At 37.8% G+C, this 27518-nt stretch overlaps 1 protein-coding gene across 2 annotated transcripts; it reads right to left on the minus strand.

The window, feature by feature from the left end:
* Positions 1-13767: 13767 nt before the first annotated feature.
* Positions 13768-27082, minus strand: LOC117339591 (putative GPI-anchored protein pfl2). 2 transcript variants are annotated; one of them, XM_033901278.1, is made up of 10 exons: positions 26912-27082; positions 22886-23192; positions 22586-22690; positions 20331-20366; positions 19660-19763; positions 19386-19453; positions 18166-19091; positions 17315-17426; positions 16560-16705; positions 13768-15996 (listed from the first exon to the last, which is right to left on the minus strand). In XM_033901278.1, exons 1-10 carry the CDS (start codon positions 26945-26947, stop codon positions 15974-15976), a joined length of 1863 nt encoding a protein of 620 aa, XP_033757169.1. In that variant the 5' UTR covers positions 26948-27082; the 3' UTR covers positions 13768-15973. The 2 variants fall into 2 exon arrangements, with proteins under 2 accessions (XP_033757169.1, XP_033757170.1); XM_033901279.1 differs by having other exon boundaries at positions 26924-27081.
* Between the last annotated feature and the right edge of the window lie 436 nt (positions 27083-27518).

The following is a 27518-nucleotide window of genomic DNA, read 5'->3' on the forward strand; positions in this document are numbered from 1 at the left end:
CTCCGTACACAGTGGAGCTCCCACACTTTTTTCTCCATACACAGTTGAGATCCCCAAACTTTTACTCCGTACACAGTGGAGCTCCCCAAACCTTTACTCCGTACACAGTGGAGCTCCCACACTTTTTTCTCCATACACAGTGGAGATCCCCAAACCTTTACTCCGTACACAGTTGAGATCCCCAATCTTTTACTCCGTACACAGTGGAGATCCCCAAACTTTTACTCCGTACACAGTTGAGATCCCCAAACTTTTACTCCGTACACAGTGGAGCTCCCCAAACTTTTACTCCGTACACAGTGGAGCTCCCCAAACTTTTACTCCGTACACAGTGGAGCTCCCCAAACCTTTATTCGTACACAGTGGAGCTCCCACACTTTTTTCTCCATACACAGTTGAGATCCCCAAACTTTTACTCCGTACACAGTGGAGATCCCCAAACTTTTACTCCGTACACAGTGGAGCTCCACAAACCTTTACTCCGTACACAGTGGAGCTCCCACACTTTTTTCTCCATACACAGTGGAGATCCCCAAACTTTTACTCCGTACACAGTTGAGATCCCCAAACTTTTACTCCGTACACAGTTGAGATCCCCAAACTCTTACTCCGTACACAGTGGAGATCCCCAAACTTTTACTCCGTACACAGTTGAGATCCCCAAACTCTTACTCCGTACACAGAGGAGATCCCCAAACCTTTACTACGTACACAGTGGAGATCCCCAAACTTTTACTACGTACACAGTGGAGATCCCCAAACTTTTACTACGTACACAGTTGAGATCCCCAAACTCTTACTCCGTACACAGTTGAGATCCCCAAACTCTTATTCCGTACACAGAGGAGATCCCCAAACTTTTACTACGTACACAGTGGAGATCCCCAAACGTTTACTCCGTACACAGTGGAGATCCCCAAACTTTTACTCCGTACACAGTGGAGACCCCCAAACTTTTACTCCGAACACAGTGGAGATCCCCAAACTTTTACTCCGTACACAGTTGAGATCCCCAAACTTTTACTCCGAACACAGTTGAGATCCCCAAACTTTTACTACGTACACAGTTGAGATCCCCAAACTTTTACTCCGTACACAGTTGAGATCCCCAAACTTTTACTCCGAACACAGTTGAGATCCCTAAACTTTTACTCCGTACACAGTGGAGATCCCCAAACTTTTACTCCGAACACAGTGGAGATCCCCAAACTTTTACTCCGTACACAGTGGAGATCCCCAAACTTTTACTCCGTACACAGTTGAGATCCCCAAACTTTTACTCCGAACACAGTTGAGATCCCCAAACTTTTACTCCGTACACAGTGGAGATCCCCAAACTTTTACTCCGAACACAGTGGAGATCCCCAAACTTTTACTCCGTACACAGTTGAGATCCCCAAACTTTTACTCCGAACACAGTTGAGATCCCCAAACTTTTACTCCGTACACAGTGGAGATCCCCAAACTTTTACTCCGAACACAGTTGAGATCCCCAAACTTTTACTCCGTACACAGTTGAGATCCCCAAACTTTTACTACGTACACAGTTGAGATCCCCAAACTTTTACTCCGTACACAGTGGAGATCCCCAAACTTTTACTCCGTACACAGTGGAGATCCCCAAACTTTTACTCCGTACACAGTTGAGATCCCCAAACTTTTACTCCGTACACAGTTGAGATCCCCAAACTTTTACTCCGTACACAGTGGAGATCCCCAAACTTTTACTCCGTACACAGTTGAGATCTCCAAACTTTTACTCCGTACACAGTAGAGATCCCCAAACTTTTACTCCGTACACAGTTGAGATCCCCAAACTTTTACTCCGTAAACAGTTGAGACCCCCAAACTTTTACTCCGTACACAGTGGAGATCCCCAAACTTTTACTCCGTACACAGTTGAGATCCCCAAACTTTTACTCCGTACACAGTTGAGATCCCCAAATTTTTACTCCGTACACAGTTGAGATCCCAAACTTTAACTCCGTACACAGTGGAGATCCCCAAACTTTTACTCCGTACACAGTTGAGATCCCCAAACTTTTACTCCGTACACAGTTGAGATCCCCAAACTTTTACTCCGTACACAGTGGAGATCCCCAAACTTTTACTCCGTACACAGTTGAGATCCCCAAACTTTTACTCCGTACACAGTAGAGATCCCCAAACTTTTACTCCGTACACAGTTGAGATCCCCAAACTTTTACTCCGTAAACAGTTGAGACCCCCAAACTTTTACTCCGTACACAGTGGAGATCCCCAAACTTTTACTCCGTACACAGTTGAGATCCCCAAACTTTTACTCCGTACACAGTTGAGATCCCCAAATTTTTACTCCGTACACAGTTGAGATCCCAAACTTTAACTCCGTACACAGTGGAGATCCCCAAACTTTTACTCCGTACACAGTTGAGATCCCCAAACTTTTACTCCGTACACAGTTGAGATCCCCAAACTTTTACTCCATACACAGTGGAGATCCCCAAACTGTTACTCCGTACACAGTGGAGATCCCCAAACTTTTACTCCGTACACAGTTGAGATCCCAAACTTTAACTCCGTACACAGTGGAGATCCCCAAACTTTTACTCCGTACACAGTTGAGATCCCCAAACTTTTACTTTGTACACAGTTGAGATCCCCAAACTTTTACTCCGTACACAGTTGAGATCCCCAAACTTTTACTCCGTACGCAGTTGAGATCCCCAAACTTTTACTCCGAACACAGTTGAGACCCCCTAACTTTTACTCCGTACACAGTGGAGATCCCCAAACTTTTACTCCGTACACAGTTGAGATCCCCAAACTTTTACTCCGTACACAGTGGAGATCCCCAAACTTTTACTCCGTACACAGTTGAGACCCCCAAACTTTTACTCCGTACACAGTGGAGATCCCCAAACTTTAACTCCGTACACAGTGGAGATCCCCAAACCTTTACTCCATACACAGTGGAGATCCCCAAACTTTTACTCCGTACACAGTGGAGATCCCCAAACTTTTACTCCGTACACAGTGGAGATCCCCAAACTTTTACTCCGTACACAGTTGAGATCCCCAAACTTTTACTCCGTACACAGTGGAGATCCCAAACGTTTACTCCGTACACAGTTGAGATCCCCAAACTCTTACTCCGTACACAGTGGAGATCCCCAAACTTTTACTCCGTACACAGTGGAGATCCCCAAACTTTTACTCCGTACACAGTGGAGATCCCCAAACTTTTACTCCGTACACAGTTGAGATCCCCAAACTTTTACTCCGTACACACTTGAGATCCCCAAACTTTTACTCCGTACACAGTTGAGATCCCCAAACTTTTATTCCGTACACAGTGGAGATCCCCAAACCTTTACTCCGTACACAGTGGAGCTCCCACAACTTTTACTCCGTACACAGTGGAGATCCCCAAACTTTTACTCCGTACACATTTGAGATCCCCAAACTTTAACTCCGTACACAGTGACTCTTTTACTCGGTACTCAACAGAATGAATAAATACAGAAGCGACCTTACCCTTCCCAAGAAGAAGGGATGGATACTCCGGTGTTGTGTTTGGCCCCCTAACATCTTCAACTCATAACAATGATGTTCATAATACCATGTCTAAGGAATACTGCACGTGATGGTACATGTACATTTTCTTGGACATATCATGATCTGTTCCCCAATGTTCGGAACTCCCGAACACCTAAACCTACAATGGGATCCCCTGAACTCCATATCGCCACACCTCTTAAGTGGGATCCCCTGAACTCCATATCGCCACACCTCTTAAGTGGGATCCCCTGAACTCCATATCACACTATAGATGTCCGCTTCACACAATAATATCGTCAATATCGGTAATCCACACACACGTGTGGTAGTGTGTGTGAGCTTGGTGTAGTAACGTTCAGGAACCATTCTGGAGCTGTCTGTAGCTACTGAAGGTGTTATAATGTGGTCATTTGATTATAGGGACAAACACTTGTTTATTGATCTCATCAGAGATCTGTATGTCTCTGATCTCATACTACTGTTTTTGTGGTGCGGCCTGGCTTGATCTCGTCACCCTTGTCAACACCCTGGAGACGGACCCTATCTCGGTTCATCAGACCCTAAGACCTCCAGACACCCCACCCACCTGTGGACCTTTACAGACTTATTGATACCTTTAACTATATAACTACACGCATAAATCATAACACGCATGTACATATAATGGTACAATGAAAGATGTTTAAAATCGGAGAGTAAAACTTACCTTTCGTCCACCTCCTCCCCACGACATGCTTGCGTGGTTAAGTTCTCAATATATCCCAAAGGAATGACCCCAGATGACAGAGGAAAACCACACACCCAAAAATGTTACCCACGTGAGGTCAGTCATTTACGTGTATACACATACAGGTCATGCTCCAACGGGTGTATTCTACACCCGTATTGAATGAAAACGGAAACTAGAACAACTGCGCATGCGTGTTGAATGGTCAGTACCTGTTAATTCTGGCCTAGCGGCATTTACATGTATATACGACATTTTGGTTTGAGTTTCGGATTTAGCGCCCAGTCACTGATATACAATGTACATTGTACTTATATATGGTTATTTGGTACATATATGTATTTAGGGCATGCAGGACGTGGGCAGGCATGAAGACTGGACATTTAAACATTAGTTAACACTAATATTCCGACAGGTGCGGACGTCTGCCGGTGAATTATTGATCTTACTCTTTATTAGAATTTATAAGTTACCTACTGTATGTGAATAATTGACAACAAACGATCCATCGTTTACTTTTTTTTGGGGGGGGGGGGGGTCAGATATCGTTACAAGTGCCCGTGTTTGTGTTTCATTGCACGGTCTTTGATATGTATACATGTGCGTACAATGTATGCATTTTAATTACAGGTTTAACGGCTTTTAAAATGCCTTTACCTGCAGACAACGTGCGTTGTATGTTATTTGTTGTCGGTGCTCCACCCATACCAGATATAACTCCAATGGTGTGTAACTTTAAGGACACAATTGATGTAATAACATCTTATGTAATATATCTATATAAACGCACGAGGAAATATCAATACTTCAACATTTTGCTGGAGTATCTGGTATATTATACAAATATATCATGGGTGTCTGTGCCCAGAATATTTGACACGAGGTACTGGTAATCGACCGATGTCCTATTGCACAAGGCCGATGGCCGATTATCTGTATCGAGGGTCAAATATTCTGGACTTTTTGCACAGACATCCATGATATGCTTGTTCTGTTACATAATCACTAAAACACACTAAAAAACACTGAAATCTCGACTTTCCTGTAGGCCTAGAAGTCGTAATGACTGTCGTCTGGCAGTGTTGGCATCTGATCATGAGTGACTTAGACGCTTGAAAGGGTTGGACTAAATTCTGAAACGTCATAGGTGTTCAATAGTTCGCACGTGACCAAATTCTAAAGCGTCACATGTTCACTAGTTCGTACGTGACCGTGCAATAGTCCTTTTAACCGTGCAATAGTTCAAAATATAGCTTTTGCGTATAGTTAAGGAAAATAAAACGCATTATGTAATAAATATATATATATATAACACCAAAAATGGACATAGGTTATACGCCACGCCCCATTCCGATAATAAACTGCATATACATATTGCACAGCTGTCCAAAACTCGTAAAACAACGAAAGTGTGCATTTAGTTTTGGGTCTCTGTCTTTTCCCCACTCCAGAAAATGCATATTGTACTTTTTTGTTTGATTTCCTTCGAAGGGAATCCAGGTTATCGACTTGACTTTCAGTATCTGAGAATTAAGATACATGTACCAAGTCTTTTTTTTAAGATTTAAAAATGCTTTAATTGTATTTCAAAAATAAATTTATAATAAATAAATAAATGAATAAATTTTAAAGAAAATACAAGCGACGTGTAAAATAAACCCGTAATTTTAATTCAAAATCCATACGAAACCAGGCAAATAATAAGAAATAAATTCAGGTAGAATAAGATCGGTTGTTTCGGAAAGGGACAAATATTTTGCTTAATAGACAACGACCATTATGTAAATCTAGCTCTACTCCAAGTACAGATGTATTTACTCGTTCTCAAACTGAGAACTGATATTGATGCGTATCGAACACGTCGAACTTCACGTCTGATGAGGATATCCAATATTTCCCAATACAAGGTACTAAGCCTACGAAGACTACCATAAACATTTACCATGCTTTCTAAATCTGTGATATTTAATTATGGATTCGATTCCTTATTCAAGGTCTTACCATTTCCATACTTCAGGAATAATAATCCAGAGACGCAGGTTTTGGAGGTGGAGCCTGAGTAGCCGGTGAAGAACCATTGACCTACGGTCAGTAACAGGCAACTACCTCTCTTGGGTTTCGAACTCGCGACTCGGAGATGGAGGGGTAGTGGTAAAGTGTCGGGACACCTTAACTGATCACCGCGGCCCCCTTCGGTGCCGACTTCCCCTCCTACAATTTACAATAGTCCAGTTACAAAATGTAATCAATTCATACTTTGATATACATTTCTCGCGTTCTTTAAGTTTTATACATTGTACATGTGATATTATTCCGATGTCCTCTCATCAGATAGAGCGAGGATCATTTCTACATGGTTTTCGAATTCTCCTCTGGCTTTGGGTATACACGTGAAGCGACAGCTAAGTCGGTTAGGGCACCGGCCACGTAACCTCAGGTGAAGATCCGAGGTGCATGGTTCGACGCACCCTACCTGGTACATTTCGTGTTTTTCGGGAAGAGTAGAAACGGGCCGCTCTGTGCAATCGTGGTAGTGTCCCTGGGCAAGACACTTTACCCAAATTGCTTTCGATGGCACATGCGACGATTATCCTGTATGTGTTGTTCAGTGAGCTCGAGGTAGTCACCAACTACTCTAAGACACCGCTTCAAAATGACCCTGGCTGTTCACGGGGCGATAAATGACCTCTTGCCTACAAAATTACATCAAGCGCGTGAATAAAGACAATAGGATGCTGATGTTGTAAGTACATTGCCTGTAACAATAGGATTTTATTCTGAATACCTTGACTGAGGTATATGACTAAATGGCGATCTAACAATTCAGAATGCAATTCCTAATGGTGATCGACTGTGTCATGCAGTTTTTATGATGGCGTTAGAAATCTAAAGTTTTGCTGCAAAATATTGTACATTTCTTGTATAATCATTGATGTTGGCATTATTACGAAGAGCTAGAAATCTACAATTTACATAATTTTCCTACAAAATATTCTGTAATTAAAAAATATGTAGATCTTGTAAACAGTTGAACCTGTCACTGGATATTGGTCAAAGTATTTTGAGACATGATATTCCTTATTACCTTCAGATTTGGCGCTCATTTGATTTTAGACGATAAGGATCAGCGTCTCAAGTACCACGTCTCCCTATAGAACCCACGGCTGACCGTATCCGCGACCACAATACACCCAAGATGACGAAATGGTATAATATGTAATGGAGTTTGTTGTCAGAAAAAAATAGTATGTAATAGTGCAATTTGTTGAGAATGAAAAAAATATAATATGAACCTCTATTTAAAATCGTTTACAAATTTAACAATCTAATTAAAATCTAGATGGCCATTTTCTTACTACGTTACATGGACATCTAACAACATCCCATATGATAAGGGATCACGTTCTGATGACCTTTGAAATGTGTGTATTTCACTTTCAGGGCGAATTGCCAATTTGTCGATATCATCGAAGCAAACCATTTCGTCACAGCATGCATCTGAAGCAAATTAACCATTTCGGTACAGCATGTACATATTGCTATATGCTTTGTGGGACGAAATGACTTGAAACAAATTGACATATTATGTAGGCTATGCGCTCAGTCATGCTAATTCGGACACATGAAATTCACCTCCCAAGATTCTGGAAGTAGTCATTTGATTGGCTAATCCAAAAGGTCATCAGAACTTGACCCCTTAAGGGATTAGATGTTAATGTAACCATCTATATTTCAATTAGATATTGCTAATTTAATTTACAATATGATCTCTGTAGAACAACGATTAAGTAAACCAATGTTGTTTTGGATGTGAGAAAAAAACTCAGAAGGGAAACCAAACCAATGGTCAAAACACTGTGTTAGCAGACATCATGACCTGGTGCCAGTGTGTATCTAAAAAAAGTTACAATTTCAACTATCTTTCCAATAACGCCATTCCAACATTAAATTGTTTGTTATTCGAAGTTTTAACCTTATTGAAGCACATGTAAATATAATGATAATGATGATGGGTTTGGATGTTTGATGGTCACATTTGAAGATAGAAAAAAAAAATCAGTATTGATTGCCGGTGTTGAAATGTCTCCGGATTAAAAAAAGGTATATTTTTTATGTGGTGACGCTGAGTTAGTTATATCTCAGTTAAACCCCGTAAACACATTTCTACTGAGTCCGAGTTTATTGGTGTCGGATTATCTCGTTCCGCACCAGATGTTCAGAATGACATTGAAAAGTGACGCTTTCATCTATCGTGACGTTTGGGTGTGTCCTTCTCTAAAAATAGACCTCCGTTTCGTAAAGGATAATGTATTCGTGTCAATTGATCTTGTCATAAATGAGCGACCGTCTCCATTTGTACACCTTGTTAAATGGCTATCTACCCTGCCCTTTATATACACAGGAATGGTAATTTTATGAATACGGCGGGTGTTAGAGATGCTGACCTAAACATCGTAAGTTAAAGTTTGGGAAGAAGCTGTGCCCGTGTTGGCTTGTATTTGCTTTCATACGAAACTGATTATACTGAAGAGCTTATCAGATATAACAGAGACCTTGCAAAGTCCTTTAATTTCGCTATAGGTATAACGACGATATGTTAACCTTTAAATAACAAAAAAAACAAAAACATTTACCGTCTCGATCGGATATATTGTATAGACCTTAAAATTACTACAGACTCTTCAATATCAGCCGCTTTAAAACCTCAATCTTTACTTACAACGTAACGAACAGGGACAGTTTACAACTAAACTGTATGGTAAGCGTGAACCTCCAACATACATTGTACCTACACCTGTACATCCCCTATCCACGGTGTTTATATATCTCAGTGAATTCGACATTCAAGGGCTAGCTTGTTCCAATTATCACGATTTCTGTGACAGATATCGGCTACTGACCGAGAAATTAAATATTATTATTATTTATTACAAATATATATTTTATATTGCATGCATATTAATACATTTGACACGGAAGAGTGAAACCCTAAAATAGATTTATCTTCCTTAATTTCAAATTGATTTTATGAATCGATCGAGAGGCTAAGATTTTTACTGGCGTTAATCTGCTGGATGATAGGGCATATATCTAGGGAGCAGTATTGTACAACATGGAAGTGTTTTAATGGCATTGTAGTACATTGCATCCGAATAAACACCACTGACATGAGGATTGCACGAGCACCAATCTTTATATATCAAGTTACTCTATTTTCCCCTTGGGAAATGAGTACAATTTATTAAGCAATGAATGTCTAAATGACGGTAGATGATATTGAAATCACATTTTTTACAAGAGAAGACAAAAGTACTTAATTTATTTAAATTATTTTAAGTAGGTCAACTAATCACTTTTAGTATGTAATCGCGTGCTCACTAGACGACACTGTATAATTGCTTTAGATATAAAGAAAATTGACGTGTATTACCACCAAAGCATACAAGATGATAGTATGTAGAGAAAATGGCAATTATTTAAATTTTCAACCACAGCGAGTCTCGTTTGGCATGAATGAACTAAGTAAATAAACACTTTTTTAATTGATCAGATGTATCGTAATCATATAACTATTATTATAACTTCTTTGGCAAAAGAAAGAAAAGTACAATGTCGGGCCTGGAACAAAGTACGACTTCCACGTTTATGCATGATTTAATGATGATATTAGCGTGCTGTGAGGTTAGATTTGTATTTCTCTGTCGGTTCATGTTCTTGGTGTATAAATAGGAAGATTACAAACCAGTGAAAAGATTCCATCACGTTGACTCGGCATTCTTACAATACCTAAGACACGAGTCGAACGGGTGGTAACATAATATCTGAACGGCGTAGTATCTTTTATGATTCGAGTGTTTGATAAATATTTAATGGAGTAGACAGTAAGGATTCCTAGGTGTGTCCTCCTATAACCTAGGACCCAGGGGTATATCTGGTTACGTGTTATAATGCGTGGTCTGGCTTTAGAAAAAAGTTTGTTTGGAACACATTTCTATTTATATGTTTATTGAAATATACAATTCGATCTGTATGTTGAAAGTAGTAGTAGCTTATCACTTTATAATGGCACTGAGAAAACTTTCAATATGAAAAGAAAAGGATAAACGTCCACATGACCTTATAAATGAAGTAAATCAGTTGAAGACTATTTCTTACGCTGGTATGCTAATTAAACATTTATACTGGCGGTAGCGTATTTTAGTGTACTATTTCAAAACAATTCTTTGCGTGTATGTGAATGAACCTTAGCCAAAGCCTCTATTCACATGGCCAGAATATTACCCCTTTAACACATACTCTGTATAATACTTAATTCATGCTGTATCTTGGTAAAAGGATTAGTATTTCAAAAGAAACTGGCATACAAAAAGTGGTCACCGATATATATATATATAGAGATTTAAAACTTTCTGATTCTGATTTCTGTCTCATACAGTTATTTCTGTACGTTAAAAGTACGTGTACTGTTGAATTAGCTTTACTATTTTGGGTCAAAGGTAACACATAAAAGTACATTATATTATACCAAGTAGAACGATCAATCTATTTCATATGAACCTTTCCTTCTCCACCCTGGTCTCACAACCATCAGTACATATTGTAAGTGTTATATGATACCCCGATCAGGACGTGGTGCGATAGAATTCAACACCAGATCACATATCTTAAATTAAGTTTTGATTAACTTTCTCCGTAACAGTGACTACACCTATACCTGTAGTCTTGGCAACTTTTCAACTGCTTTACGTAGCAAAAATAAGTACTTAGAATATGATAAAAATCTAAATATGTACCAATTCAATATGTGCTTTTTCCAATTTTTAAAATATCCGTTTAAGAGTACGGTTATTATTTCAAGTACGGTATCGTCCCCGTAAAGTCCATTAACTTGAATATTGACATTTGTGTATGTATGTGAGGGTGTGTTTGTTTGTGTGTGTATATGTGTATGTGTGGTTGTGATGATAAATTCATTCGGGTACATATACCTTTTCTTATACCCATTTCTTTTAGGGTCTTGCGCATATTATTATTAACAAAACAAATTAGCACATTTTCAATAATCTTTAATTAACTTACCTATCTCCTACATATTGTAAGAGAGCCAGAAATTTTCATTCAATGATTTCATCAAATGTTTTGTTTTATTTCAGTTTTGTTCAAAGTCTAATCAACTCCTTTTTGCACCACGTTACACTTTTTTCTTGTGCAAAAAATGTATTCATTTCTGAACCGCGTTACACGTTTTTCTGGTAAAAAGATCGTTTTTGTTTTGAGTTTCACTCTTGTGGTACATTTGTTTGGTAGCATGTGTTTTTAACAAGTTTCTGTTCCAATGAACAGCCGAAAGCGGCAGTGGTATACCTTTACATGTGCATCGTCCTTTCCACCTTTTTGGAATGTTTTTTTTGTATTTTTTTTTATCTCGGTAACATGTATAACTCAACATTAACGATTTCAGACATAATGGCGGAATGACAGTACCCTAATTCACGCATTCTCTGCACGGTTGTTCATTGGCGGTATTAACCCATTCCAGTAGTTTTTTGTCGTGTGCTATTTGGTTTCGGCAGTCCATGAAGATTTTATAACAGTTACCAGTTAATGAAATTTATTTAGTCTTTCAGATACGAGGCATCCCGCATATGGAACTATCTGCCGAACGACCTGCGCAAGGTTTTTGCTCTGATACTGTTTTAACTTTACCTCCAGTAATACTGTGCATCTTAACATATGTCAGTCTTTGTTTCTCAAAGTTAATTTTATATTTCCTAATGCGTTACTGTGATTTTATGTATTGTCCATGTGCTTTGCATCATGTTATATGTTTTACATCTATTGTTATGTTTGCAGTATAATTTATATATATTTGTCGAAGTGCAAGCTCTTGAGAGCTTATGTTACCCATTGCCATATTCGACATGAAATAAAGCTTCTTATATCTTGTATCTCTTGTATCGGATTTCCCTCCCTCTTTGAATCGGATGTTTTGAACGGTAAATTCTGACTTGTTCTTGGTTAACAGAAATTCATAATTATCACTTTGTATTTATGTGATATACAGTATGTTGATCATATTCAAGTCAGTATGATACTGACTGTTTCCTTCTTTACACAATGAAACTGATATTATAAACTGAGAAAAAAAGTGGCTCCGGATGAATTTGGGCGCGATATGGGTAATCCGAATAACAGAATTAAAAAAAACGATTCCGTCGATATAGATCGATACAGATGATATGCAGCGAAAAATTCTTCCGTACCCTTTGGTGTCTCTCAGCAGATGCCAACGAATTCCACTAATTCAAATGAGAATGGTTTAATCATACAAGTAGCATTTCTGTACAATACAAAAGTGTAATGTGGTACAGAAACGAGTAAGCAATGTTTTGTTTGTCTACCATACACAAGTGTTACTTGGTACAGAAATGAGTAAAAATGTTTGGAATCAATGCCTTTCCGCCTTCTGCCATCTTGAACGCCAGCTTGACAGTCCTAAATGCACATCACTGACCATGAAGTATACTGCTGAAGACCAGCTGAGCACCCCGATTATCTTATAGCCATCATACTCCCAAAATGCTGAGCATGAAGCAGATAGTAGAAACTACCATGTTTAGAGACTGGTGCGTCTAGGTTAAGGCTCCTCACAGGGGCAAACGCTCAACTAAAGGCTAAAAGTGGGACATTATCATCAACGGAGACATTAACACTATGGCTGTTGAATTTGTTTAAAGGAAAGTGCTTATCAAGTGTCTTCCTTTACATGTGTGTTAAGGAGTCAGATTAGTATACTCGCATTCTTGTTTTCATTTTATGAATGTTTGTATGTCGGCTGTCATCGATGAAGCAGAAGACGCTTATCCTTCCGGAATCCTGGTCTTATTATCTTTGCGCTATTAAAGGGTTTCCAGAGTTGATCTCATTATTACAGAAGATATTTCGAGGTTACATCAACAGATCCATAATAGATCTGTGGAATCATAATACAACTATAGTGGCAATTGCTTTAATACCTATGTGATCATTGAATAGACTTAGGAGTCAACAAAGAATGATATACTTGGATAATTCTTATTTTTAATTTATCATTTTAATTGATTATCATAGTTAATAGCACCGTGGCTGAATATGTTTAAAGGTAAATCGAGGAATCTACTTTGATACATTGTATACAATGGATGTACCGTAAACAATGTAATGTCTTTTTTTATTTATTTATTTTTTTTTAATTTTTATTCAGTGAAACGAATATCATACATGAATTTGTCAGTTTATTTGTTATTAATGTTCCTTTTATGTAAAGTTTTGTACAAGTGTTTTATGTTTTATGTCTCGTTATTTCAGACTGCCTTGAATACATGTATTGGCAAATTTCTCTCTCTGTACTGTCGTAATCATTTCTCTGCTGATGTATCTATAAATAAATTCTTCGTAGACATACATGTTCACAATGGCTTCCAGCAGTGTTCGTAACATATAGGAAAGGAACACATTTAGATATTATAATTTTTATTAAAAATGGTAGCAATCATCATGTATGAATACAAGATATGTGCATGTTATCAAATTAGTTTCTATTATAAATAGCAATGCCATTTTGAGGTGCTGCTCCGGCCGATATGATAATTATTATTAGTTATTTCTACATGTATATACATCAGTTTGTGAACTTCCTGAATATGATTAGTATTTTGTAGACCTCTATGTTCATCTGTATTTTGTAAAGCATAGATGTTTTAAAGACAGTACATGAAACTCAACTAATATCTGTATTCTATATTCGATATATTTGCGAAAGTAACCAGCATTATGTCATTTGTATTTTGCAAAATCTTGAAATATTTGAGAAAGTATATTGTAGCTTACCTAATATCATCTGTATTTTGTAATTTCTAGATTACTGTCGGCGTTAAACATAAATATTTGCAGAATTAACGTCCCGCATACTATCTGTTCTTTGAGTAATCTAGATATATACAAGATAAATGATGTGATTTATTATGTACAAACCATACGGTATAACACGAATGTGTTGTTTCTTTATTGATTTGAAGCTTTCAAATTATTTTGTGGGTACAAACTTTCGTGGTTAGGCCATGCAACAATAATATGACAACAATTGTCGTTCTATTTATATTCGTATATTCGTAGTTCCAGAGAAACCATGCAAACAACCAGAGTTTATATACAAAAAGAAGCTTCATTTAATAGAGTACATGTATATATAAATGTATATGAGGTAGCAATATCACGTGTGTTTGTAGCAATCACAGAGTAAATATCACCAGTATTTTCACGATACCATTTTTATCATACCTTACTTCTATCAAGGGTATTCAGATGTTATCAGGTTAGAAACATCATGACTACTGAATTTCACATCCATAAACTCGAATGTCAATCCAAACATTTAGCGGATAGTTATTTGATACACGGTATAATCGATTGGTCTGGTGACACAATGGTTACACACTAGCCTCTCACCTAGACCGTCGGGGTTCGTTCTCTAATCGGACATGAACAGATATAGGTTCATCTGCCCGACAATGTGAGGTTTCTCTGGGTAATCCGTTTTCCTTCCAAAGTATAAGATCCCTCACGCACTTCAATTTGGGCCAACAGAAGTGATTGATATAAGTTAATAAGTAATTGTTTAGGAATTGTTGTATAACAATAAATAAAGTTAACATTTTACAGAATACATTTGAACATGTATACGCATTGTTATTTTAAGTATTCGCCAACTGATCCTCGAGCAAAAATACACAGGATGAATAAAGCAATGGAGAACAAAACGTTCCGCATTATGACACGAATACACTGCAGAAACTCCTCTCATCCACACTATGTTAATTCATACTTCGTCATCTCGGACTTTGGTAGCTCGAAGAAAATGCTATGTTAAATACTCTGTTACCTCCAATACACCTTTCTCGGTCACATCGACTATCAAACCATCGCTATAGTGAAACGAAGGGAAGTAGCTCCGATAGATGCGAATACACCAGGTATCTCGATTCTTTTTTTATCCTACTGTCTTTGAGATAACGATGTTTGACTGTCTATCATTATGATAAATAGTTCTGAATCTTTAACATTAAATATTAAAAACGTTTCACATTCGTCATAACTTGCATAGTATTTCATTTCAATGTAATTTCATATCGTCATACTTTAAACTATATAGCTACATACATGTAGTTTCATGATGTCAGTCATATGTTCCATTAATTTTCAATACACATGGCCTTAGATGTGCCAATTGCTTCAAAACACCGAAAAGGTATTAGGAAGAGCTACATCCAGTTGCAGTGTACATCTTATGATTAGGGCTGTTTTTCTTGGAATCCCGTCCAATCTACCATGGAATGGAAATAAGTAGTTCAGTCATATAAAAAAATGTGTACAGGTTCAAAGGATGTGAAAATCGTCCATGGAATCGCCAACGAGTAAAAGCCAATGACTAGCCAATACAGTATATGATGTATTTCCATTCGTGACTTTAATGTTCATTAAACATCAATTGTACTTTGTTGTTGAAGATAGAACCAGTGGAACTAAAACCAGGCAAAGTGAAAGAATGCTGTTTTTGAATCGTTTTTACAATGAAGAATATGGCTCCGTCCATTTTCGTCCAGAACGTAAATACTCCATTACAATTGGGATCGTAATAAACATTCATGTAATTACGTTAGCAAGCTTTCATCGCCGCCTTTGAAAATCACCTGGAATAGATATATGTGTAAGTTACTATATATTACGTTTCAATAGCTTGATGTGTACGAAACTAATTAATACCATCAAATGAAAAAGAACAATGTCCTTATGATGATCACCTCACCTATAAAAGTTACACACCACCTATAGGGGCGCATTAAGTTATTTATTTACTTCAACTTCAACATAAAATTAGCAGCTAAGCGTTTCGAAGAGTGGTCCATTAGAAAGTATGAAAATACAACCTTTGGTATTTATACATATATGAAACAACCTTACATTGTTTTCAATCGATAATAGTTACTCATTCGGAGATGTAGCACCTTCACATAAAACTACGTTTTTATGCTTCATTTTCTATAAAATTAGAAAGCTAATGTATTCTTGATACCCTTTCTACTTTTCCAACGACATATGACATGTTTATCTAAAGAGTTGTCTACTCTTTACCATTCAATTTTAAGCATGCCGCATCTTTGTTTACTGGAATTAAAAAGAAGGCTTTTAAATGCTGTCTGATCCTATTGCCATTTTCACGGAATTAATAGACTTATTGCAAAAGCATACTTACATATTGTGATTAAGTCAAACTGAAGCGCTTGTGTAACTATCCCAGCAAAGGAATTGATAATGATGAGTTGGTCACTATATGTACAGGTCACGTTATAGCTTGTCTCTATTTTCTCCTCAAGACAATTACCGACACCAGTAAGGTACCTACAACATAGACAGTCGCATTAATATCAACGACGAAATCGTGAATCTGTTGATTCTGGCATTATCAAGTCTTAAATAATCATTATTGTTGTATGCGGTGTCAAGGCTATTTCCTTTCCTGGACGCAGTTTGAGCGTAGTTGAGTTTGTGACGAAGATGTGTTTCACCGATTACAAAGGTAACAAAATTTTTTCACGAGGGCGGCCTGTGTCTATAATCGTGTAGTGAAAAGGCATTCACTTCATGCAGACCAAAATTGTGTAGTGAAATGTTATTTACATAAGGTGGAAGACCATCATATAGTGAAATGTCTTTTATCTAAGGCGGACCACCATCTGGTAGTGAAATAGCATTGACCTCAGACGGACAACCAACAAATAATGAAGGTTTGTTTCTACTATTCAAAGATTACTACTATTAATTCTACATGTATCTCAAATTGTTACAATATATCACTACGCACATTACCTCCACCTAATAACATTTATTTGAAGCGTCGTCAAGCTTTCTAATAGTTTTTTTTCAAACGTGAAATTCAAAACCATAACGACGGATGAATGTAATTTACCACACTTCAAAGTTACATTGTATTACAATACTTGAACTTACGTGCATTTGGCAAGATCAGTGCTCAGGTTCATGAAAGTTTGAAAGTTGAAACATTGAAATAGTAATTGAGCAGCCAGAGTAGTGTTTCGACAGACAGCAGGAGTCATTGGTCCTGAAATATATATACTTTACTATAACAAAATGTATGAAGTTGGAATTATGAATGGTTCACATATCGGACAAATAAAAGAGGCCGCACTACTGAAGTGTGTTTATTGGTGGTATGCAAGATTGGTTTTTCTCTTCCATTTCCCTTCTTCCCCTTCATCCTCATAACTCTTTGATAAAAATGGGAGCCTACATATTATGTCTGAAAAGATCAAAGAAACACTTTCTAAGAAATTCCGAAAAGAAGATTCAACAAATAAAATCAAGGATAGGCACCTGTGAGCCATTTTGATTTCCCGGTTATACTTAAAATTAAATGAACACAGTACATTCTACGAAATAGCGATAACAACTACTTTTACTTGTCATATTTCAAGATGGCCGTTTGTCGGAACCAACCAAAGAAGTTTGAAATATATCCTTTCGATGATTCTCAGGAAATAGCGATGACAGACTTCAATTGGCAAATCAAAAAAGATACTGGTCTGTCGCCAATCCCCCCCCCCACCCCACCCCACCCCCTCAATCCAAACCAAAATTGAATAACAAGGCTTTGGGGACCAGGGAAATCTACATAATAGAGTCTGAGAAGTATACTTTCATTACTTCTCACGAAATAGCGATAAAAAGGGTGGCTACGGACGGATGCTGGACTGACCTCGGACCACAGACGAACAGCGGTTCGAATCATCATCAGATGGTGGGCTAAAAATCAACTTTTGAATAAGCATTGCATCACCTACCTGTAGTTGTTTTGATGACAACTGGTGTGGTAGTTGTAGTTGGAGTGGTAGTTGTGGTTGTAGTTGGAGTGGTAGTTGTGGTTGGAGTTGAAGTTGTGGTTGTAGTGCGAGTGGTAATTGTGGTTGTATTTGGAGTGGTAGTTGTAGTTGGAGTGGTAGTTGTGGTTGGAGCTGGAGTTGTGGTTGCAGTTGGAGTGGTAGTTGTGGTTGGAGCTGGAGTTGAAGTTGTGGTTGCAGTTGGAGTGGTAGTTGTGGTTGCAGGGGTTGTCGTTAGAATGGTAGTTGTGGTTGATTGAGTGGTAGATGTGGTTGTTGCAGCTGTAGTTGGAGTGGTAGTAGTTGTAGTTGGAGTGGTGGTAATTATAGTTTTGGTTGTTGGAGTGGTTGTAATTGTAGAGTTGGTTGTTGGGATGGTTGTAATTTTTGTAGTATTTAGCATGGTTGTTGTGGTTAATGGAGTGGTAGATGTGGTTGTTGGAGTGGTGGTGGTTGCAGTAGTGGATGTTGGAGTTGTAGTACTTGTAGTTTTGGTTGTTGGGGTAGTTGTAATTTTTGCTGGAGTTGTTGTAGATGGAATAATAGTTGTTGTAGTTTTGGATGTTGGAGTAGTTGTTGTTGAAGATGTAGTTGTAGTATGTGTTGTAATTAGTTTGGTTGGAGTTGTGGTTGTTGGAGCGGTAGTAGTAGTAGTAAGAACAGTTATAGATGCATCATGAGTGACAGGAGGACTAGCTGTTGGTTGAATTGTAGTGGTTGTAGGCTGCGCCACAGTAATTGTGATTGCTGTAGTATCTAGGGTTTTGACGACCTTAAGCGTGACTTTGTCTATGGAATTGTAGGACTGGATGAAGCTGGACTTCACGTCTTGCGTAGAAAGGACACCTGCCAAAAGCTTCATTAAACACTCGACTTTAATACTCCCCGGACTGAAAACAGAATTAATGATAACAATGGAATAACGCAGTGCTACTAGAAATAAAGACACAAATTGTAATTTATACAACGGTAATTTATGTAAAAGTTATATAAATAAATGGCAATACTTACACTTTCTATAACGCTAATCTATATCAAGGTAAATAAAGCGATAAATCAGGGTAAATCATATGACGGTAATTCGTAAATATCAGATACATCTATACAGCCGATTATGATAATTACCGTTACATGTATACCAATTACCTAAGATACATTTCTGCATGACGGCAAGCATGACCTACCGGAATCTCGACACCTCCACACTTTGGTATTCAGAGCTTAGACTACTCTGACGCATTATTTTAGTCAGCTGGAACAGAATAATAATTATTTATGAAAATGAATTCATCCTGTTATTCGATGCCTGTGCCGAAAATGGAAATACAGCAACATAATATTTTTGTTTGATATTAAATCATCTTTTTAATTCTAACCTTTCAACATATTATTGTTAATCTTATTAATATTCAAACGTTTTAAGTACGAAATGGAGTATGTAATTGATATTGAACTTACGTCCGACTGAATATCTGCCTTCATTGTAGCAAATTGAGCACTTGTTGGGTCTCCGAGTCTCGTGTCCCACGTCAGACCTGTCAGTCGTAACTCCGTGTCGAACACTAAAGAAAACGATAAAACTATGTTGTCTACCCGGTAAGTATAACCCGCGATTTGTGGTTAGGAACTCGTATGATTGCTTCCGGTTTGGTTTTGATGACCGTATTAAATGACTATTTATCCTAAAAATTGTACCAAATTTTAAAGATAAATAAATTGGTAGCTACTATTTCAGGACTTTGATCATGAGCGAACGCAACCGTGGTGTTGCCTGCCAGGTACTTGCCTTATATAACCCGTCACCTTCATAATAACGTCATAATTTCCTTGTGCTTAATATCGTGCAATTTTTAAGAATTTATCAAACATCAGGCGAACTAATTTTTGTTTAATGACTTTTGAATAAAATATAGTGTTGTAACAATACATAATTCCATTGTTTGTATCTACGTCACGACGATTTCTCCTCATATGTACAGGTTAACATCGATAGGTATCATACAAAAGTACTAATCTAGATACAAAAGTACACATATTTAATTTTATCTAAGAAGAATGCTGCGATCTGGTTTTGTCTATAACATTATCAAACCATAAAGACTGAGAATAAAGCTTATATACATACGTACCTGTCAGTGTAGCTTGTGTTGACTCATTTCGAAAAACTAAGAAAAAAGTAAAGTCAAGTTTAAATTGTGAAAGAAAAAAACAATTATCATATAGATAATGCTGTTAATCAATATTCTAAGCTATGTGGGGAAAAGTAAAGATATTATAAATCATACTTATTCTTAAAGTTTATTATTTCAAAATGAAATGTCAATAAATATAGAATAAAAATAGAATTTTGAGTTATAGTATACTACATGTATCTCATTTCACGATTATGAATCATTTGATAATTTTACTATGAATTTTGTTCCGGTAACTCAACCTTTGTTTTACAAAACGATAGACAGAGTAATTATAAAGAGCCTTACATATGTTGTAAATCGCAGTAGTGGTGACTAAATATCCATCGCATGTGGAAAGTGTCACAACCACAGCCTCTGTTTTGCAATATCTGCATTTGTTGTTGTTTATTCTGCTGAACCAGAGACGAACCCACTCAGATAACTAACCTGCCACTAGCTATATTCCCTCTTAATGTAAAGCGTGATTACTTGGATTAGCTGGTAAGGTTCAAAGAAGGGGGAACGACTACTACCTGCATACACACACACACACTACTTTATGATATAGATATTGGTTGATGCCACGGCTATCATCTCTTTTGCTATCTTCTTCCTTTGCCGTTATTGGTGTGCTTTAATTTCCACAAGAATTTAAAGATTCTGAGCTTAGTCAAGGGTTTAAAAAATTGTTCCTTCAATAAAATTCTTCGCTATATATATATATGTAAATCTACCATTTTTTGTTTTTATAATAAATGATCTCCCATCAAATATAATGTAGGTGCAAGGTTTAAACCACTCCTAATATAGGGTCAAAAACAGTATAAGTGTCTGATACAGCAGGCTGTGACTTATCCAAATCTGATTGTCTAGGGTCATCCAGTGTCACATTCCTTTTAAATTGTCTGTATTACAGGCTGATAGGATAGAGGGGTGCTTGCTATGATGGAACAGCACTTTTTTACTACGCATTCCGTGTAGTTTTTGTCTTATTGTCTCCAAAATGACATGAAACATCATTTAGCTAGTTGTAATGATTTCCTGATAAAGGTTTTCTACATTTAAAGGAAACCTAGACAACAATAAGGCATAACTTTTACCCGGGAAAAGACACTTTGTTGGGGGAGTCATCCGATTGGTCGGATGTTATACAACAGGGATAACGTTCACTTTTGCTTTCTGCACCCCTAGAATATATCATGACAAAATAATTGACGGCACATTCACAGCCATTGATAAAAACGACTAGTTTGATCCTGTGATGTGCATGTGTAAATCAAACCAATTTCGAGGTAGTCTTACCATTAAATCGACTTGCTTTGAACTTGGTTGTCGTTCTTTCAAAAAATCCATCATCAGCGATTGATCCGTTTTCTTAAATAACTTGTTTTGTATCTTCGATTTTGCCATGATAGATTCCAGGGGTGCAGTGAATGAAAAATGTAACCCCTAAGAGTACCGAAGGCGGAAGTTTGCCGATTGGTATCAATCCATGTTAGAAATGATGCACTATCCTTTCTGTTGTCTGTGTAGTAATTCGCTACAATAAGTGTTTAGGAATGTTATCAAACAGACAAAAATATGAACCTGGTGTTTCCGTTGAAAGTCACCGGACTGAAGATTTCCGAATTTAACCTGGTATCCTTTTCATTATTTGATGTACAGAAAATATACCTACAGTATCAGCAATATCTTTACGATTCATCTACATGCCATGGATAATCAGAATCCTTTCATGTGTGATACAGACGCCATTGCTGGACGAGGTTATCTTTCAGACTGCCCCTTTCACATTTATCGCTGCCCACCTTTTAACGTTGACGAGGAAGCTTCCCCAAGTATTATAATAATGGAATTATGGATATCTAGTCATGCTCGCCTCTTTTTTATACGCGCCATCACCGATCGCTCATCAGGTTTGAAAACACTCAGAAGTACTAGTTTAAGATGACGTGTTCCCTTACAAAACAAGGAAGATGACGTCATATTCATTGGATAACAAAGAAAAAGTTATGCTGTTGGAGTTTCAGTATTGCCAATAGCGACCTCATTCCTGGAACAGTCTAACATCGTATATTTTCCGTCTTACACGTGATTCCTGGTACATGGGACGAGATGAAACAGTCAAAAGGACACTCAAACGGTTACATCAGCTACTTCGTGTTCATTACTCAGCCACTAACCATTGACCATGTACATGTATGACTTACCTCCAAAGTAGAGTCCAACACCGGCCGCCCCGAGAGCAATGACTACTAGGACAACTATGGTCCCAACAACGCACGGACGGCGACATATTCCTGACGACGTTGACTCTACAGGGGAGATAATCGTTTTAGACACAAGGCAGGTATGTTGGATTTATTGACTGGAAATATATTACATGCTACATAGATAAACAAATGAATAAACGAAAAAATAAAATTGTGTTTAATTTTATTGAAAGTGAACCCAGAAAATACTTTACTCACTGATCAGAATTTAATTATGTATGTGCTATTATTACATACCTGAAAAAGTCCTATGTTTCTTGTATCGTCCGGCCGGAAACTGTTCAGGTGTGTAAGCCAGGTTATCGTACACAAGCGCAGGGTCGCTGAGAGAATATTGAGACCCGTTTCCTTGATACTCCATTAGTTGGAGGTAGTCAGAGTTCCTGTTTGTCCGATTGGAATTCGTTGGCCGACGACCGAATGTGCCAGTGTTATCTTCGGCCTGATCTATATCATTTATTCCGGTTTTGGCCGGATGTGACTTTTGGTGACCTTTCTTGTTGTAAATCCGGTCATCCATGATGTTCTCCCAAGGTACGTCATACTAATGGTGTAAAGAGTAACATGAAACATCAACACAATTGTTATTAATTATATATATATATATATCAATATTAAGGGATTCTAACGGGCCAGGTAGGGCACCCTCACCATTTACAGCGATTGTCCTGGTTACACTGTAGTTATGTCAATAACGATATATTGATATTTGAAATCACAAGGCGTGTTTTCAAAATAACATAACAAATGAAATTAGTGAATAAAAGAAGAGATATGTAAGATATGTAATGAAATGTCGAAAGAACCTTCATGTGGCTTAAATGATTCACAGCGACGTTGTTCTCTAATAGAGTGATCATGAGTTTATATAGATTGACATCAGCAGGACTCAAGGTGGAAACAGCTTTCTTTATAAATGACATCCTGGTGCTTTCCAATATTAGAAAAAATCATAGCTGTAATATTTGTTGACCAATATTTTTGCACCTTGTTATTATGAAATGGAACTAAAAGACACCGACAACTTTGTGTTAGGTCAAACATAAGCTGATAAGTTTTGTAAAATGTTTTGATGAAGGTGTGTTTTGACTATCTGAAGGGGTGGTCGAGTTGGATGGTGGTAACGGTCTGAGTTTTCGCCGGGTCTTCTGGTCAAATAGGTCCTTTGATTGGATCTTATTTTCTTCATTGACTTGCCAAATAATCCAGCATAAATAATAAATATTCAGCCAAAGCCTAATATTCCGACACAAAATTTCGTCTGATTTCGTTTCTTCTCGTGTTCTTTTAATAAAAATAAACACGATCCATGTTATATGTACATAAATCCAACGTTGTTACGGCCTTCTAAATGTTCAAAATATAAAATCGCTTCAAAAATCTCACAGAATAATGTTATAGATGGAACAACATTTTGTTTATGTTGTTATGGGGGTTGCTAAGACCGTGCCAATACTGTAACTGTCTGAGACTTTCCCTCGAAAACGACTGTTCTCTCTCAGACGTCATTCTCAAGCAAAAACATGAAAAAGGGCGTTTTTTTTGTTAAATTATTGTGGGCTTTAGCAGAAAAAATTAAAAAACAACCATAATGTTAATGTTAATGTAAGGAACGGAATTGAATTTTTTAACATTCATGAATGTTGAAGAAAATCATTTCTTAAATCAATATATTTCAATATGATGCTATCGTGTAACATCGCATATGTGCCTGTCGAGTCTGGGGTCCCTCAGGATTCAGTACTTGGTCCAAGTCTCTTTCTGCACTATATCAATGCCCTTGCTTCAGGTCTTAAATCTAATGTCAGTTTATTTGCTGACAATACGATTGCACACCTGATAATATCATCAGATTAGGCTGCAAAATTGTCTTCAATCAGACCTGAGCATACTGGCGAAACGGAAAAGTGATTGGAGCATGTCTTTTCATCCAGAAAAATGCAAAATACTATCTGTTTGTTTATATCCAGGTTCATGTAGATTTGTGTCAATACGTGCAGTAGAGCTACAGAGATTCAACAGGAATCTTACCGCAATGTAGCGCTGGTCCGTAGAATTAGACGGTGCCCAAACACTATCATCACAAAATAAAAAAACAAACAAAAAAAACCCCTCCTACTACTCACTTGTAATGTGATGACGAGTCCGTCATTTCTATATGTACATCATTAATCAGTCAGGAATAGACTATCTAGACCTGATAGCGAAAGCGACTTCAAATAACTCGATGACGTCATTGTGAATATTAAGCTAGGTGTTGCTAGGACATCTGTGAGTGCTACACGGAGTTTGATTCTACTCAGGAATGCAAAACGTTATTTCAGATATGAATATATCATGATCAACATCGATTTATTTCTCCTTGATTTTAATTGCGTGTTAAATAGACCGTAAATTCCTACATACAAATGTACATCCTCTTGTTTGAAGTAAACAGACCTACCTCTACTAAACATATCGAACATATCACTTGTAAAACAAACGTACAGTGCAATACATGTCAATATTTCAAGGATATATAGTAATACACACAGGATTAATCTTTCCAAAATGTCCTTAAAGTAATAGTTGTGTTTAGAAATTAGTGCAGTAAATGCATTTCAAAACACTATCTTATTGTGTTAAGCATTAGCATGTGTTTGATAGTAATGATGGTGCTGTTAAATATATAATACACTTATCAAGGCCATGGTGTTAGGAATTCGAGTAAAATCCCTGAAAAGATGCAAATGGTACCAAAGTACCAAATAGGGAAAATAATGAATGTTTTATTGCATTAGATAAAGTCAAAAGCACCACTACATTAGATTTAGGTCAATGAACGCAGACAAAAAGTGAATTGGTGACAGCTGATCATCAACATTTTGACTGTTGGCTTGAGACAGCTAAACATCAATAGTTGGACAGTAAGCTGGGGAGAGCTGAACATCACCATTTGATCAGATAGCTGAACATCACCATTTTGTCAGTTGGCTCGGGAAGCTGAACATCAGAATTTGGTCAACTCCATCATCTTTTGGTCAGTTGGTTGGGGCCAACTGAACATCAACATTTGGAGAGTAGGTAAGGGGCAGCTGATGAGCACCATTTGGTCAGTAGGCTGGGGACTGTCACACATTAACATTGCGACAGTCGGCTCGGGACGAAAACTCATTGATATTTGGACAGAAGACTCGGGTCGGATGCTCATTTATATTGGAATAGTTTGCTTGGGACGGGTGCACATTGACATCCGGACAGTAGCCTGGGGATGGGCGCATATTAACATTGGAATTTAAGGCTGGGAACGGATGCGAATCACAACATTAGGTCAATAGGCTAGGGATGTGCGCATATTAACATTGGAATTGTAGGCTTGGAACGGATGCAAACCACATCATTAGGTCAATAGGCTAGGGATGGGCGCACATTAATACTGGAATTGTAGGCTTGGAACGGATGCGAATCACAACATTAGGTCAATAGGCTAGGGATGGGCGCACATTAATATTGGAATTGTAGGCTGGGAACGGATGTAAACCACATCATTAGGTCAATAGGCTGGGGATGTGCGCAAATTAATATTGGGTCACTTAGGTTTAGGACGGGTGCAGATTGGATCAACATTGGGTCGGTAGGATGGGGGCGGACGCTCATCACAACATTGGGTCAGCGGGATGGGAATAGGAGAACATCACAACGTTGGATCAACATTCGGTCTGAGGACGGGCGCTCGTCGCGCAATGGGTCAGTAGGCTGGCGAAATGCGCACTTAAATATAGGGTCAGTAGGCCGAGGACGGGCGGTCTTCACAACATTGGGTCAGTTTGCTGGGGACGTGCGCATGCGATATTGAGTTATTGTCGCTGGGGACGTTCGCAGTTTAATATTGAGTCAAAGGTCTGGGGACGTGCGCAGTTTAATATTGGGTCAGCGGGTGGGGACATGCGTATTAAGATATTGGGTCAGTAGACTAGGGACGTGCGTACATCAAAATCTGGACAGTATGATTCCCGACTGTATACATAGATTGATTTGCCCATATATACACAAATAAACATTTAATCATAGGCGAAAAGTCACCGTCTCTTTATACGTGTACGTGCATAAACAGTTTATGTATGAACAAGTCTTATATATTGTAGTCGATATTACAACATATTAATTTAAAGCCTACATGCATAAACTGAAGTAACTAATTCTGCTACATTGTACATATTTACAGGAGAATCATGAAATAACCACAACATCCACTGGCCTTGAAATCAATATATTACAACGTACATCTGTTCTCACCTGTCTCCCTTGTTGTCTTGCCATAACTCCGGGGATCGACTACTATATAACCAAGCCCACAATGACCTGTATGAAGCAATTCCAGCTGATTGGCCCGGTGCCTTACACTTTCATGTTTCTGGGTACCAGCCACATACACACCTACATATTGCCTTTACATATACCTGGATTACAGGTGTGTGTACTAAGTTTAGCGTTTCAGGCTTTCACGCTTCAGTTATCTTCAATAGATACACATTTTTTGCGTGTTAACAGTTAACTGACAGGCAGGCGAGAGGACACAAGTCGATACATACGTTTGATTAATGTCCCCTTCAAGGTAGATCAATATAACATTATTATAATACGTTTTCTTTATAGCCTTATATTTGCTAGGTTGTTAATATTGCGTCTAAACTTTGAATAACAAGTCTGTGGTAGAGTATTGTGTGAGCTAACTAAATAAAAACTGTCATAACTTTGCCCTTTGGCTGAGATCAGAGACGTATATACGCTTAGATATAGATCAATGGCCGGTGCGAGTTGTTTAGTTACACATGGATGGTCATGGATCGTCGACTGGTACAATGATACTTCAGCTTAATCCACAGGGTTT

The sequence above is a fragment of the Pecten maximus genome, chromosome 12 (assembly GCF_902652985.1).
Source record: "Pecten maximus chromosome 12, xPecMax1.1, whole genome shotgun sequence".
Lineage (NCBI taxonomy): Eukaryota > Metazoa > Mollusca > Bivalvia > Pectinida > Pectinidae > Pecten > Pecten maximus.